At 43.5% G+C, this 15,000-nt stretch overlaps 2 protein-coding genes across 2 annotated transcripts in view; one reads left to right on the top strand and one right to left on the bottom strand.

Annotated features, from left to right (window-relative positions):
- Positions 1-4,302, top strand: part of opn6a (opsin 6, group member a) — a 16,892-nt gene extending 12,590 nt beyond the window's left edge. Inside the window, exons 4-7 of the mRNA XM_062534377.1 lie at positions 531-635; positions 1,884-2,107; positions 3,745-4,012; positions 4,160-4,302. Coding sequence (XP_062390361.1) covers positions 531-635; positions 1,884-2,107; positions 3,745-4,012; positions 4,160-4,302 — 740 coding nt within the window. The remainder of the gene's footprint in view (positions 1-530; positions 636-1,883; positions 2,108-3,744; positions 4,013-4,159) is intronic.
- A 4,339-nt stretch (positions 4,303-8,641) lies between these two features.
- strn (striatin, calmodulin binding protein) overlaps positions 8,642-15,000 on the bottom strand; it is a gene marked incomplete in the record, with an annotated part of 103,671 nt that continues 97,312 nt past the window's right edge. The window contains 3 exon segments of the mRNA XM_062534366.1: positions 8,642-12,540; positions 14,092-14,178; positions 14,819-14,920. Coding sequence (XP_062390350.1) covers positions 12,371-12,540; positions 14,092-14,178; positions 14,819-14,920 — 359 coding nt within the window.

Below are 15,000 nucleotides of genomic sequence, written 5' to 3'. Positions count from 1 at the left end.
AAAAAATATATAGATTTTATATAGTTACAAAAGAAAAAAAGAAAAAGGTACATATATTCATATTTGAGCTTGAAGGAGATTTTGTTATATCTTCTGAAGGCGACAAGCAGCATTACAGTCAATGGCTATTAGAAAGCCTGAAGCCGGCACCTTTATTTGTAAAGCATCACTAAAGAGTTTTAAAATAATGTTCCCAAAATCATTTCAGTGGTTCAACTCATAACAGGGTGAACGGCACTTGTGCATTTGCTTCGCGGCCCTCTATCGGCTACGACCGCACTGTGTAAGTTTACCAGATCAGGTAGCGGTTCTGTAGTTGGAATGGAATGAGACATAAGAAACTACAAATTTGACTTGCTTCAATGTCGCAATACATCACACTTTTACAAAATCATGCAACATACTCTGCTTTTGTCTGTGGACATTGTTATTTGGACAGAGGAAAAGTGCTTTAGTGTTGCTTTAATTTATTGGTGAGTGAGTGGAGAGTTTTTGTGGAGTGAATAGTCTCCTGCCTGTCGCCTCTGCAGCCCACTGCATCACCAACACCACGGTTGCCATGGGAGTGATGTTCATCTGGATGGGAGCCTGCTTCTGGTCCGCAGCGCCCCTACTGGGCTGGGGGAGCTACACGGGTGAGTGGAGAACCGGGGGACTAGAGCAGTTCCATGGGGTTCTAGTGGGCCTCTAAGAGTCATGTCACTCTTATGTAGATACCTTCAAGTAAAGTGTTACCAAAAGTAAAAATGCTGTGTACACTGTAAGATAAAAAGATTTTTAGATTTGAAGTTGGACTGTTCACCAATTCCATTTTTTTAAGGAAGCCTAGTTGTTGTTTTTTTGTTAAAAAAAAAAAAAAAAAAACATTACATAACACAAGTAAGTTATGTTACAAAACCAGCCTAAATTACAGATCACTGTGGTGTTGCGTCACAAGGTCTCACATCACACAAGCTGATTCACATCGCAGAGGAACGATCAATAAAAAAACCCATCATAACAAAAAACAATAGCAAAAATAAACAATAACAAATCCCATTAATCGTGAGCTAATCCCTCCACAGTGCCTTGTGAATGAGAGTAATAGGTTACTAAGCCGGAGCGCCAGCACACCTCATATAATAAACAATAACATCCCACATACAGTAGCTCATCACAGTCCCCTGGTGCGGGTGAGTCACTGATGCTCTAACCAGCTGGACCGTAACTCACTGGGCTCTACACGGATGCCCTGTCCAGCCCAGGGTCCAGAGAGTGGCGTCTTTACTCACCGACGGCGACCGGAAAAGGAGATCGGTCATCGAGATGATCGCGTTGTTGCCTTCGTCGTCGTCGTCGTCGTCGTCACTGACTCACAGCAGTGGCAGGTCATCGCTCTGACCACAGCAGTGGTGTCATCGTGGCGGAGAGCATAAGAATGGTCTTTTAATAGCCTCACCAGGGATCATCATGCAGCTAGAGATAGACAAGAGGTGACACAGAACAGGGCTCCAAATATCTGGTTTGCCGTCTTTAAAGGGACACTTCACCGATTAGCATTAAGCTTTGTATCTTTAGAAAACCAGTCATGTTTTTGAATGGTCGTGCATCATTCCCTCAGTTTGCCTTGAGATGGGAGAAATACGGATTTCAATGTTGGACTTCCTGCTTTCAATGATGTAAAAATCATCATTTAACATCATTGAAAGCAGGAAGTCCTATTCATGGGTTTCACTGAAATCCATATTTCTCCCATCTCAAGGCAAACTGAGGGAATGATGCACGACCATTAAAAAACATGACTGGTTTTCTAAAGATACAAAGCTTAATGCTAATCGGTGAAGTGTCCCTTTAAATGCCGTTTTACCTCTAATTTGCTGCTATTCCAACCCCTCCTCCTCCAGACCGAGGCTACGGGACGTGTGAGATCGACTGGGCCAAGGCCAACTACTCCACCATCCACAAGTCCTACATCATCTCCATCCTGATCTTCTGCTTCTTCATCCCCGTCATGGTCATGCTCTTCTCCTACGTGTCCATCATCAAGACGGTCAAGCGCGGCAACGCCATGGCCTCCGAGGGCGACATCTCCGACCGCCAGCGCAAGATCGAGAGGGACGTCACCATCGTGAGTGTTCCCGCTTCCTACTTTCTACTTGACTAAAATCTAAGTGGTGCGTTCATGAGCAACTGGGAAGTGGGAGAGTTCTAGAGTGTTTAGGAGATGCACGTCACACCTGAAATGGGAACTTTCCCAGTTTGAAGCGGGGACTTAAAGAGAGCTCCTAGGAGAATGTTTAGATGTCACTCAACATACAGTACTGTAGTGAACGCTCTCATTTCGGAAGTGGGGAGTTTAGAAGTGGGAACATTCCCACTTCCCAGCCGCATGAACGCACTAGTACTTCTGTGTTGTTGTTACTCCTGTATGATTAGCATCTTTTAGTGTTGCGCCTCACCCCCAAAAACCTGTAATAAAAATAAACATAAAAGAGTGAGTCAGGAGCCTTTGATTTTGAACACCAACAGATTCCGGTGAGCTCCATTTCACTTGCCTCACTGAGAGATGGTGAAATAAAACAGACCATTGCCTCCGAGTGTAATAATCATAGCTAACTCTATTCTCTCTCACTTTTGCGCACACACGCACACACGCACACACGCACACACACTCTCTCTCTCTCTCTCTCTCAGCCTCACACTGTAGTGAAGTATGATCGATAGCCAAGATGCTAATAATGTGTGCTAATGACTGTCGTGAGGAGAGACTAGAGTACAGGTTTTTAGACGGTAGAGGACTCATCCATGAGGAACTTTCTAGAGAAGAATGCCATAAGATGATGACTGAGCTGCTGCAGAAGGGCAGCATAGCCCTGAGGGTGCTCCCAGTTGAGCTGAATCTATTGTATTAGCCCCAGAGGGGGGGCTCCATTGAGATAACACATCAGTGCTGGAGGCTAAGGAAGTGGAGCGATACTAAGAGGCGGATCGCCACCGTTATTGCATTTGCTGTGAGTCATGGCACTGTAAACCATTCTAACTGCCACATAAAGGTTGTGACTCTTTCTCCCTCTCTCTCTTTCCTTCTTTCTGATGGTCTCTTTCAACATCCCCCCCAATCCCCTCCTCCTTCTCCTCATCCATAAACTTCCCCTTTCTCTTAATCTTCACAATCTTCACGACTATCTTCACCTCGGTGTTCCTTTCATCTCTTTCTCTCTATAAAACCCATCTCTGTTTACTATTCTCTTGCTCTTCAACTCTGTGCTCTTTTCATCTCTCCATTCTATGGAATGTAATGTAATGTACCTTCCTCATAATCATCCTCTTGCTTCTCCATACCTGACCGTCACCTGCTCACCTCTTTCTCATCTGCCCTCCCCTATACATGATTGCTCTATTCCTTTCATTATGTTCTCTCTATTCTATCCATTTACTGTGTTTGCACCTCACTGTCGCTCTTTCTCTTCCTCCTGCCTCTTCATTCCATCTCTCTAATGCAACCCTTCCTCCCCACCATCATCGTCTCCATCACCTGACCCTCACCTGCTCACCTGTTTCTCACCTGCGCTCCCCTATACATGATTGCTCTATTCCTTTCTCTATTCTATCCATTTACTGTTTGCACCTCACTGTCACTCTTTCTCTTCCTTCCATCACCTGACCCGACATTCACCTTTCGCCCTCGTGTTCACCTCCCTCATCCCCCCTCCCGCCTCTCGCCTCTGTTGCCCGGGCAACCGTCTCCCCTCCCGGCGCGCGCAGGTCTCCATCGTGATCTGCACGGCGTTCATCCTGGCGTGGTCGCCGTACGCCGTGGTCTCCATGTGGTCGGCGTGGGGCTTCCACGTGCCCAGCCTCACCAGCATCTTCACGCGCCTCTTCGCCAAGTCGGCCAGCTTCTACAACCCGCTCATCTACTTCGGCCTGAGCGCCAAGTTCCGCAAGGACGTGGGCGTCCTGCTGCCCTGCGCCGGCGGCGGCGGCGAGGGCAAGGACTCCGTCAAGCTCAAGCGCTTCAAGAACCTCAAGGGCAAGGAGGGCGGAGGAGGAGGAGGAGGAGGAGGAGGAGGAGGAGGAGGAAGAGGAGGAGGAGGTGGGAACAATCGGCGGAGGGAGCAGGGGGGGGAGAAGGGGGGGGAGGCGAGGCCGGCCGCGGAGAGGAAGGAGAAGGGCGGAGCGCCGTACCCGACGCCCAGCCCGGACTCGGGGGTGGGCAGCACGCCCAGGACCCCGCCGCAGGCCCCCGAGGAGGACCCGCCCGTCTTCGTCATCGACTTCCCGCACTCGGAGTCGCCCGGGTACGAGATAGACAGACTGTAAAGGCGTGCGTACGTATGTATGTATGTATGTAAATGTACGTATGCATGTATGTATGTATGTATGTATGTATACATGTACGTATGTACAAAAATATGTATGTATGTATGTATGTATGTATATACTGTATGTATGTATTTTCCTACCCCTCCGGGTTTTGATAGGGAGGTGGAATATGTGGTGTATTAGTTGCCTACTTCTTTCCTTCTCCTGAAATTTGACATTAAAACGTGAAGTATGATTTAAAATGTGGGAAGAAAAAAACACTCGTCACGGTTCCCTCAAAAAACACGGAACATCTAGAATCATTTCCATTTTTATCAACGAAAGCTACCTTTCCTTAAGTTAATGTGTTTTGTTTTAATTGTGGTTAATTCTTTTATGTGATCTATTTTTTACATGTATTTCACAATATATGTATTGTATTATTGAAAGCGATTACCTAACAGCTGTAGGTGAAAAGAAAGAACATTATTTTTGTAAAGCAACAACAAAAAAAGTGTACGTTTATATTCCGCTCCCCTTTTCTATGTGACTCAGTTTCAGGCTGTAAATCTTTTTCTATGTGGTTGTAAATAACATCCTTGCAGATTGTATATGGTCAGGTGTGTTGTGAGGAGAATAAATATGCCTTGGTCTCCGTTCCTTCATTCCTCCTGCTCTCTCTTTTCTGTTTCTAGTTGCCATGCAATGATAATGGAAAGGCACAGGTAAAAGGTACAATATGAAATATGTTACGAAACCCCATTCTATTTTGTTGGCAATAATGGATTAGGTTTTTAATAAAATCAGTGTTTGTTATCTGAAAATGAATAAATACATAGAATAATCAATAAATGCTAAATAATGATAAATAACAAGCTAAGGTTGTTGATTGGATAGGATCATGCTGAATCTGTTCCTCGCTAAAAGGCGTTGGATATTGACGCAAAGGGACACAAATATCAAGTGCTCCATGCCAATGGCTCAGTAAATGGGAATCGAACTGTGTAGTTGGGACCCAGGCAGACTCTATTCCAGCCAACTGACCTGTTCTCTGAGGCGCACAGATGGGAGGCGTGTAATTAGATCTACTGTTGAGCTCAAACGTAAACAACCTTTTGCCGGAAATCAATGGCAGCTCTTTTAAACGAACGACCCAGAGACTTCTCAGCGGTGGTGTCGGCCAGTTACAGCCAGGGTCAGTTACTTTGGACCTGAACGTCTACTTCTGGCTTTCGTGGTCACCCTGTGTTTTGTCATTTCGTTGTTGGTATATTGAGGTCATTTTTTTTGCCCTTTCACTTAATGATACAGTCCATCATTCTGATGGAAGGTTGTAGATACTTGTTGATCACTGATACTAAACAACCAATCAAATTGGACCCCTCCCTTTGGTGATTGGGAATCAAGGTGTTGATTGGTCGCATGTGGTTTCATCTAAGCCAATCAGCAGGGGCCGTGCGAAGACCAGAGTGCTGGTACAAAGAAACAGACAACAATAAGAGGATTGTGAGGAAGAGTTTGCTGCTGCTGTAGTCTGGCTATCACCATACTAAGCTTAATCTTTTAACATTGAGCATTAGTCTGGGGAGTGTGCGCTTTATTTCTACTGCACAAGTGGCGTGATCAATCAAATCCTTTTGGGTAAGCTAGTTTGTGATTGGACCCAGAAGATGTGTACAGGAAGCAGGAGAGATAGATGTGCAGGTTTCCAGCCTGAGCTGCTGGGCGAAATCCAAATCGCTGGCAGATCAGGCAGCGTCTAGCCGGCCTAATGCTGGTATATGGACTGTACCTTTAACTTCCTCAAACAGACAGTGTTCCCTATATTGCATCATCTAGGCTCATGTCTTGCCTTCAAGGACAAACTCCTAGTTTACGAGCAAACTGCCTCGGTAATGGTCTCCGCGGCCTAAAGGGACAAACTCGTAGTGACAGAATGTGAAGCAGCACAGCGCTACTACGAGGCCTTTCGAGGACATACTGCTCAAGGGCAACACGGGATGAAGCTCCGCTGTTGCTCCCAATGATGTAATGATGACAGTCTAGACCACTAGAGCACAACAATATATGCAATACAAGGACATCTTACTAAAAAGAGTGACTAAATTAAAAACACCTTTATTTTTTATTTATAAAAAAAAATTCACCGAAAGGCACACTGAATTTGAATGACGACAATGCATAATACATAACTTGCTTAACTATAAACCACCTGATATTAGCCATTATATCATGTCATAATAACGGTCTATAAAAGGCTAATCAGCTACATGTAAGCTAATCTATGTCTTATGAAAGCACAATATCGCCCAAACTTAACCAACTCACTGACGGTGATAAACCCACCCAGGCTTTAGAACTAGGACACACACACACACACACACACACACACAAAAAGAGCCTTGGGCCCTGGCTAACAGGAGAGGCATTAGCGTGTCAGGCTCCAGGTCAATCAGAGATATGACTGGGGGATTGAGACCGAAGGCCACAGGCTGATCCACTTGGGAGCTGCTATCCCAGACAGCGCCTTATTAGTGCGGTCTGAGGAGCACTGACTTGGCCCGGTCTTGGCCCTGGCGTGCCAGGCACGGTCACTCGTGATCTAGGAGACGTCACTGTCACTGAGGAGGTCTACGTTACGCAAGACGTGTAAAATTGGAGCTAAGGAGTGTGTGAGATGCTTGAAAGGCATTAGTGAATATGAGGACATATGCTGCTGTTAAGAGTTAAGTGCTTCCTTCGGTTTTAAAAGCTCTATGGTCAAAAATGCTAATCAAATGTTGCATGCATATAAAAAACTAAGTGATGCCTTCAGGCTGTGGAGTTCTAAATATGACAGCGAGAAAACATGGGGATGGCCTAATACCCCATTGACTATTCAAGCCCTCAATTATGCTCAAGGCATCACAAGTAAGACATTACTTGTTTCGTTTATTTTTCAAACTTTGCATATCCCCATATTGCTGTAGTCATTATAATAAGTCTTTAGAGCCCACATCACACCTCAGGCCTTACCTTTCTTTGCTGTGAATGCAGCTGAAGTAGACTTTAGAAAAGTGGTTTCTTGAGAGCATGAAGCATAGAGATGTAGTGTATGTGTGTGTGTGTGTGTGTGTGTGTGTGTGTGTGTGTGTGTGCGCGCACGTGTGCTCTCTCCTCCCACACAAACACCAGCTCAAGTGAGCACCAGTCCTTTGCTGCAGGTCATAGGGGCCATTTTGTGAAAGTCGATCACGTGTCGCCCTCTAAGGTCCTCTGGCCTCCATAGGCGACAGAAGCGTCTTTCCGACTCGAGGGATACGGCCGAGGTCACTGTCGCAGGCCAAATTAGATCAATTCCACAGAACGAACAAACGGACAGGTCTATCATTACAGGGGACCTCGTGATGCTTCCATTTCTGTAGACGTCCGTCCCTGCACGTGCAATTATGGTATCCGCATAATTAATTCTAAAAGACACATGAGCATGTTTGAAGGTGATAATTATAGCCTGCTACATGCATGCATGGAGTCAGAAAGTAGGCTATTAATGTGCCGTTTTAACTAGGTGCTAGGACGAGTGAGTGTGACTGGGTCAGTGAAAGGAGAAAGTCTTATACGTCTAATGATATATTATTATCATATCTTTTTACCTTGAGGATTTGCCTGGCCACTTAGTCTTAATTTAAGAAGAAATTCAAAAGGGGGGTGTGCGAGTGGTTTGTGACGTGAGGTCACTTTGACTGACCCGACAACCTGAGTAAAATACTCTTTAAAACCTGTGAAATAAAATAACTTCTACCGTAAAGGCCTCTAAAAGAAATCTGCATAAATTTGGAAACTTAAGGACTATTTTGATAAAAACTATTTTGATAAATATTTGAATATTTGATTCTAGCGGCACCCTGTGGTCATAATGTGTTACTACCACGACAGTCACACTACACAACAGGGCAGTTCTATGACATGTTGCACTGCACAACCTACAGTGAACTTGCTATGAAAACATAAACATAGAGATAGACTAACATACAGACTCGAAATAACAGCTAGTCTGACATCACAATCTTTTCTAGTTCAAGATTTTCATATGAAGGAGGGCACAACCATGCCTCATGTTCACGATAGCTCTTTGTTTATGCACAACATCTCCTAATTCATGAAAAACCAAGACAAAAATGGTTTCCATTCCATGTCTCCTTTAACATACAGACTCAAAATAACGGATAACCTAATATATACACAGTACATTATGATAATCATGAATATATGAGTATCATAATGAACACCATCAACAGCTGTGAGATCAGCATTGGTGTATTTTACAAAATAGTCTGAGAACCCTCCCCTTCAAACAGAGCAGACAGTATCACGGAAATACAACATATTCTTTTTATTGTTGTTATCGATAAATGTCACTCTCCCGTCTCAGAAAAAAGAGCATAATACATAATGATGAAAAAGAAGACACTATAATAACAATTATTATTACAATAAAATATGTACACAAAAAATCTTTTTTTTTCTTTTTGACCCAACTTGACATGGTCTCCCTGAACTTTCTACACGACCATGAATTACAAAAAAAGCATACTGACCTTCCCTTTAGATGCATATCTGGGACTACACCAGATGTTTGTTAGTTGCTGAACTGAATCCTTAGTTAAATTGTTATCTGTACACAAACCTGTCTGAATATGTCTGTAGTGCTTGCATGCAACACCACCAGTCAAAACTTCCAAAGTGACTTTAGAGAGAGACCCTTTTTGCTCTTGTGTGTATATATATTTATACACATACACACACACACACACACATATCAGTTACTTTCCCTCGATAACAATTCTCTGAACTGGGTTCATCAGTAGGCCTACCATTTCTGTGCGTCACTTCAAAACATCCGCAAGCGATAAACACACTTGGTTAAAAAGACTCGGTCAATAACATTGAACTGTATCTACTATCAGAGCAAAGCACATCACCACTCCTGTCGTTTACGCTTCCCCTTTCTGACCAGCAGAGGGAGCTATCATCCCAGGTGTTAATTAGTAATGAGAGGTCACTGAAACTTGCATGTTTTTAATCACTACAAGCGCAACATTATAGTGAACTAAACTGACTCCATCACACGTCAAATAATAATAAAAATATATATATAGTCACGATTCAATGTACATCGTTTTCTTGAAGTTATAAATAGATGTTTCTGTTGAACTATACATATTCTATTGGATAGCCTATTTCACGTTCTTGACTAGAAATGACTACCACGACCTAATCAAAGAAATCACGTGAAAATGACTTCCTATTGTAGCGTTCACAAGCATACACTTTTAAAGTCAGTTATTTCACTTTGCCTTGAACTTGTAGTGTATAGAGGCTTCAAAACCACACATTTCAAGATCACTGAATTTGGTAGACAGCCATAGATTTTTCCTTCATGCTGATATATCAGCATAGTTAAGAGCCTTGAGTATGGAAAAAAAAGAAAGAAAGAAAATCAACTTTTTCTCTCTTTTTTTACAGAACTGTAACCGGAAAAGATATTCTAGCAAAAAAAAAAACAAAGTTGATAGAAAATGCCTTATACGTCTGACATCCAGATTTTGCTTCCAAAACTGCTGACTGTCAAGCAAAATCTGGAAGTAAAACCAACAAGACAAAAAAAAGTGAGTGGAGTGAATTTTTGACAGCCATATTAAGTAAGTTTGATCGCTCAGCCTAACTCCCCGTGAAGGCATTCCAGAAGACGAGTCTTGATAAGACAGCACTCCATCTTTGGAGTGAGTAGTTATAGGCCTTAAAGAGGACTGACACCTCGTTTTCAAGTAAAATCACAGAAACAAAAACATCAACACAAATAAAAACAATCACAACCCAATTATAGTTATTAGAAAATATATATACTTTTCAAAATAATTATTTAATATAGAACATATAGAAACTAAACCATTCCCTTTTAAGTCAAGGGTTTACGTTTGTTCTTCTTTATGAGTGCACCTCATAAGTGCAATGGATTCTAAGAGTTAAGACCAAAAGTAAAACGAAAGGACATCGAGACATCATTTTATCCTCCATAAGACTTCCTTCTCTGGAGACAGCAGACCGTAACGTCAATGTCAGCAAAGAAGTGTTGAATCAAAGAACAGAATTCAGCAGCTTGAAGCCTTGAGTGGGAGCTGTCGACTGGTGAAACGACTTGATGTGTGTTTTTGTTTTTGGCTGAAGTAGCTAACGTAGGGAAATGTACATCAACGCAAAGTGCAGAAAGCATCCTTCAAAATTCAATAAGCATCTAAGAAAATAGAAAAATAAAACATCCTGCATGACTGAAAAAAAGAAAACTTAAAAGGCAGTTCATCCAAAATCAAGTTTTGGGACTAGAACTGTACGTGAGTGGTGGCATTTTTGTTTAACAAGCTGCTTTTAGCAAAGTAGAGGTCAATCAAGAGTCTCTGACTGGTTAGGTAGGAAAGGATCGGTCGAACCGCTTAGCGACTTATGTTAAGTCATGTATATATCAGTCGTGCACATGCTCCCTTTTGACGGCATCTCACATATGTAAATGTAATTGTGTAAAAACATCTGCAGATGATACAGAGAAGACAGAAGTTTTGTGGGTTTTTTTTGTTGCTGTTGTCAAATATCCACGTCGAAATGTATGTTTAGCTGTCAATCGTCTTCATATGCAAATTGTATTTAAGCATATTTGAGGGAGCCTTTTTGAAATAATAATAATAATAAAAAAATAATAAAATAAATTAAAAAGAGACATTTCTATGAGCCCACCAATGGATTCATGGGACACAGCTGTGATGCGAAGGCACGTAAGTCATAAAACATCACACAAATACCCCCACCACCGCCAAACCACCACCAGCACTGCCAAATCACCACCAGCCCAAGCAGATCGGACTGGGCACAGTAAGTCTTGGGGTCTGAGAGTACCAAAGATCTCCAAGATTCCATGGTGTTGGTGGTATGGACATAGACTATAGCATCTATGAACAAAGTAACAAACAAACAAACAAACAAACAAACAAACAAACAGGAAGTGGGCAACCTGGGACTCATCATGAGGTGGAGAAGTTGTTAAGACAATGCCAGTCCGGCCTCAGCCTCTACCCCGCTGGGTGAGGCTACTAAACAGGAGAGAAACAGGAGGAGACCTGTGTGTGTGTGTGTGTGTGTGTGTGTGTGTGTGTGTGTGTGTGTGTGTGTGTGTGTGTGTGTGTGTGTGTGTGTGTGTGTGTGTGTGTGTGTGTGTGTGTGTGGTGTGTGTGTGGTGTGTGTGGGTGTGTGTGTGGTGTGTGTGGTGTGTGTGTGTGTGTGTGTGTGTGTGGGTGTGTGTGTGTGTGGCGTGTTTGTGTGTATATAGGAGTGTCCATACGTTTGCTTATCATGTATTCTGTCCCAGAACACCTTCAGTGTGTGTGTGAGAGGAAGAGAGAGATAGAGAAAGAGAGAAAGAGAGAGAGAGAGAGAGAGAGAGAGAGAGAGAGAGAGAGAGAGAGAGATGAAAGATGGCATCTCAAACACACACACACACACACACACACACACACATGCATCATCCGAGCCTGGAGTCCATGCATGAGGGTGTGAGTCTGAGCAGGGTCTCTGCTGACTTGAGGAGGAGAAAGAGTTCAGAATCCACTGAGCCTACCAGGCCTGCCTGGATGAGGTGTGTGTGTGTGTGTGTGCGTGCATGTGTGTGTGTGTGTGTCAGATGAAATTCAAACACGAAAGGACATGGAGTGTAAAAAGGCATAAATGCCAGTATGTGTGTGTGTGTGTATATGTGTGCATGTATGTATGTATGCCTGTGTGTGTGTGTGTGTGTGTGTGTGTGTGTGTGTGTGTGTGTGTGTGTGTGTGTGTATGTATGCATGTGTGTGTGTGTAGATGCCTGTGTGTGTGTGTGTGTGTGTGTCGACATGTGAAGGCGTCTTCAGCTGCGCGTCCCACTCACTCCACTCCCCTTCAGTCCAGTCCTGTCTGACCGCTGAGCCAGTCCTCCACCTCGTCCCCTGGAGCCGCCCAGCAGCCGGTCCTCAGCAGAGGTGTGTGTGTGTGTGTGTGTGTGTGTGTGTGTGTGTGTGCGCGGTCATACGAAGACTTTGGCGAGGGCGTCGGCCCCGGCGCTCCCGATGAAGCACTTGGTGGGGTGGAACGCCACGGCGTGGATGGACTCCTCCTCCTTCTTGCGGTGCGCCGTGAACTCCTGGATGCACGTCTTGCTGTCCATGTTCCACAGCCGCACCGAGCAGTCGTGACCTTTTTGGGGGGGGGGGGGGGGGGGGGGGCAGAGGGGGAGGGGGGGGGGGGGGCAGAGGGGGTAGTGAGTATGTGCAGCCCTGATGAAGGCCACTGCAGGCCGAAACATGTTGGCAAAATGTTCGACTATGAACTAGCTCTTCGTCTTCATTAAAAAGCTTTTAATTAAATCAGAGTGCCTTGGATTTCTTCAAAACATCTCAACTATGTGCAGTTTGTGTTTGTGTTTCATTAGTCAGTCATTCATGGTGTTTTATTTGGGTCGTTTTCACAATCAGGGGAGTTGCTCTGATTTGCCAGGCCTAAAAATGAAACGTTCTTCAAGTACCATTATTTTGTTTATTTGCAATCATTTTGTATTGTTACATTTGCATATGTTGAACAAACAATAATAATCTGAATCTAATCTGATCCAATCGTCCAAAAAACGTATTTTGCTTATTTTAATATAAATCAATTACTTTATTATCTGTCAAATATTAAATTAAATCAGCAGTTATTTTGGTAATTGCTTTTTTTGGGTTGAGTAATTTCTGAAATAAATCAACCTTACATTTCTCTGACTGCAGTTTAAATAGTTTCTACTTACTTCTCTATAGAAATAAATTTAGACAGAGGGTATTTTTTTTTTGTTTTTTTTGTTTTTCAGATTAAATGTTTTTACAATATATTGATTAAGCAACAAATTGATCAAATCAGGAAAAACAAAATCAACAGATTAACAACAGACCATAAAAACAATCTTTAGCTGCAGCTCTGTCTGAAATAAAATTGTGCAATTGTATTCTTTTCATCTACTTAATCCTCCATAGCCAGCGGGTAAAAATAAGTCCTCCTTTAGTCACAGGTGCATTATACTGCTGCGGCTGGAGGGGCACTCGAGTGGTGCAGTGGGCCGCCAAGGAGCCAATTACCCAAACGCATTAGCTAGCTACAGCCAAGCCATTATTCAACTGGAGAGAGAGAGAGAGAGAGAGAGAGAGAAGGAGTGGGGGAGAGAGAGAGAGAGAGAGACAGAGAGAGCGAGAGAGAGAGGGAGAGAGAGAAAGAGAGAGAGAGAGAGACAGAGAGAGAGAGAGAGAGAGAGAGAGAGAGGAGTGGGAGAGAGAGAGGGAGAGAGGAGAGAGAGAGACAGAGAGAGAGAGAGAGAGAGACAGAGAGAGGGGAGAGAGAGAGAGAGAGAGAGAGAGAGAGAGCGAGGAGGAATGAGCACTGGATAGAAAACAATGATTGACAGAAAAAGAGATGGAGAGAGAAATAGAGAGAAAAATAGAAAGAGAGAGGAATGAATATTTGAAGAGAAGAAAATGGTTGAAAGAAGTGGTGTGTGTGTTTTAGATAGATAGAGAGGGAGCTAGAGACAGAGAGAAAGAGAGAGAGAGAGAGCACCATCTGCTGTTTCTGTTTGAAGAATAAATGGGCAGTAGGACAACTTGCTTATCAGAACAGATAAAAATCACAAGTGAAAAGTCCTTGGTGACTTACTGCCGGACATGAGACACAGACACACAGACACACACACACACAGATGGAGTGTCCTTGGTGACTTACTGCCGGACATGAGGTACAGGCCATTGGGGTCCACTGCCAGACTGGTCACTGCGTCCAGGTGGGCCACCATCGAGTGGATGAGCTTACCTGCAACAGCAGGAGACACAAGCTTTACAAAATGGCTGCCGTCAGTCTTACACTAGTCCCTAGTCTCACTCACTTCACCATACCACACATAAATTAATATAACTCCTAAAACCACACATACGGTAACCATACATACTACTTTGATTTTTAATATAAACTTACTTTTAATGTTAATGTAATTTGTATTGATGTCTTTGCGAGTCGTTTTAGACAAAATGTAAACTGAGCACATATCTACTGTACATTTGGAGATCACAATGGTGAAATGTGGTTTAAGTGTGTGAACATGACCACATGATTGGTGACCTGAAACCAGTGTGGTCCTATTCAAATGGCAGGCCCCTGCACTGTGTGTTGTGGTGTGGACATCTTCACTCTTATGAGTTAGACCGATGCTTCAAACTTTAGCTTTCTACGGCTATGGTTATAGTTACAGTGTGGCTAGGCTAGTTACAGTGCCCTCCATTAGTATTGGAATACATGCTAAAGTTGACTATAGAGAAGAATATAAAACTATCCTTTGGAAATTGATCTTAATTAATAAAAAAATTAGTAAATATCCAATATATCCAATATCTGAGGGGGGGGGGGGGGAGGAGGGCTGTGGACGGCACTGTGTGGCCCTGCTGGTGTGCCGTACCTGTGTTGTTGTCGTAGAAACGGATGTGTCTGTCTTCCTGGGCAGTGATGGTGATGGGCAACGTGGGGTGACTGAGCACTTTGTTGATGTGTGAGGACACATCTGAGGAAGAGGAGGAGGAAGAGGGCGAGAGAAAGAAGAGAGAGAGAGAGAGAGAGACAGTGTCATTATCCTTTATGCAC

Source organism: Sardina pilchardus, chromosome 1 (genome assembly GCF_963854185.1).
Source record: "Sardina pilchardus chromosome 1, fSarPil1.1, whole genome shotgun sequence".
Taxonomy (NCBI): domain Eukaryota; kingdom Metazoa; phylum Chordata; class Actinopteri; order Clupeiformes; family Clupeidae; genus Sardina; species Sardina pilchardus.
Note: the sequence above shows the minus strand (reverse complement) of the source record. Positions and strands in the feature narration are given on the sequence as shown.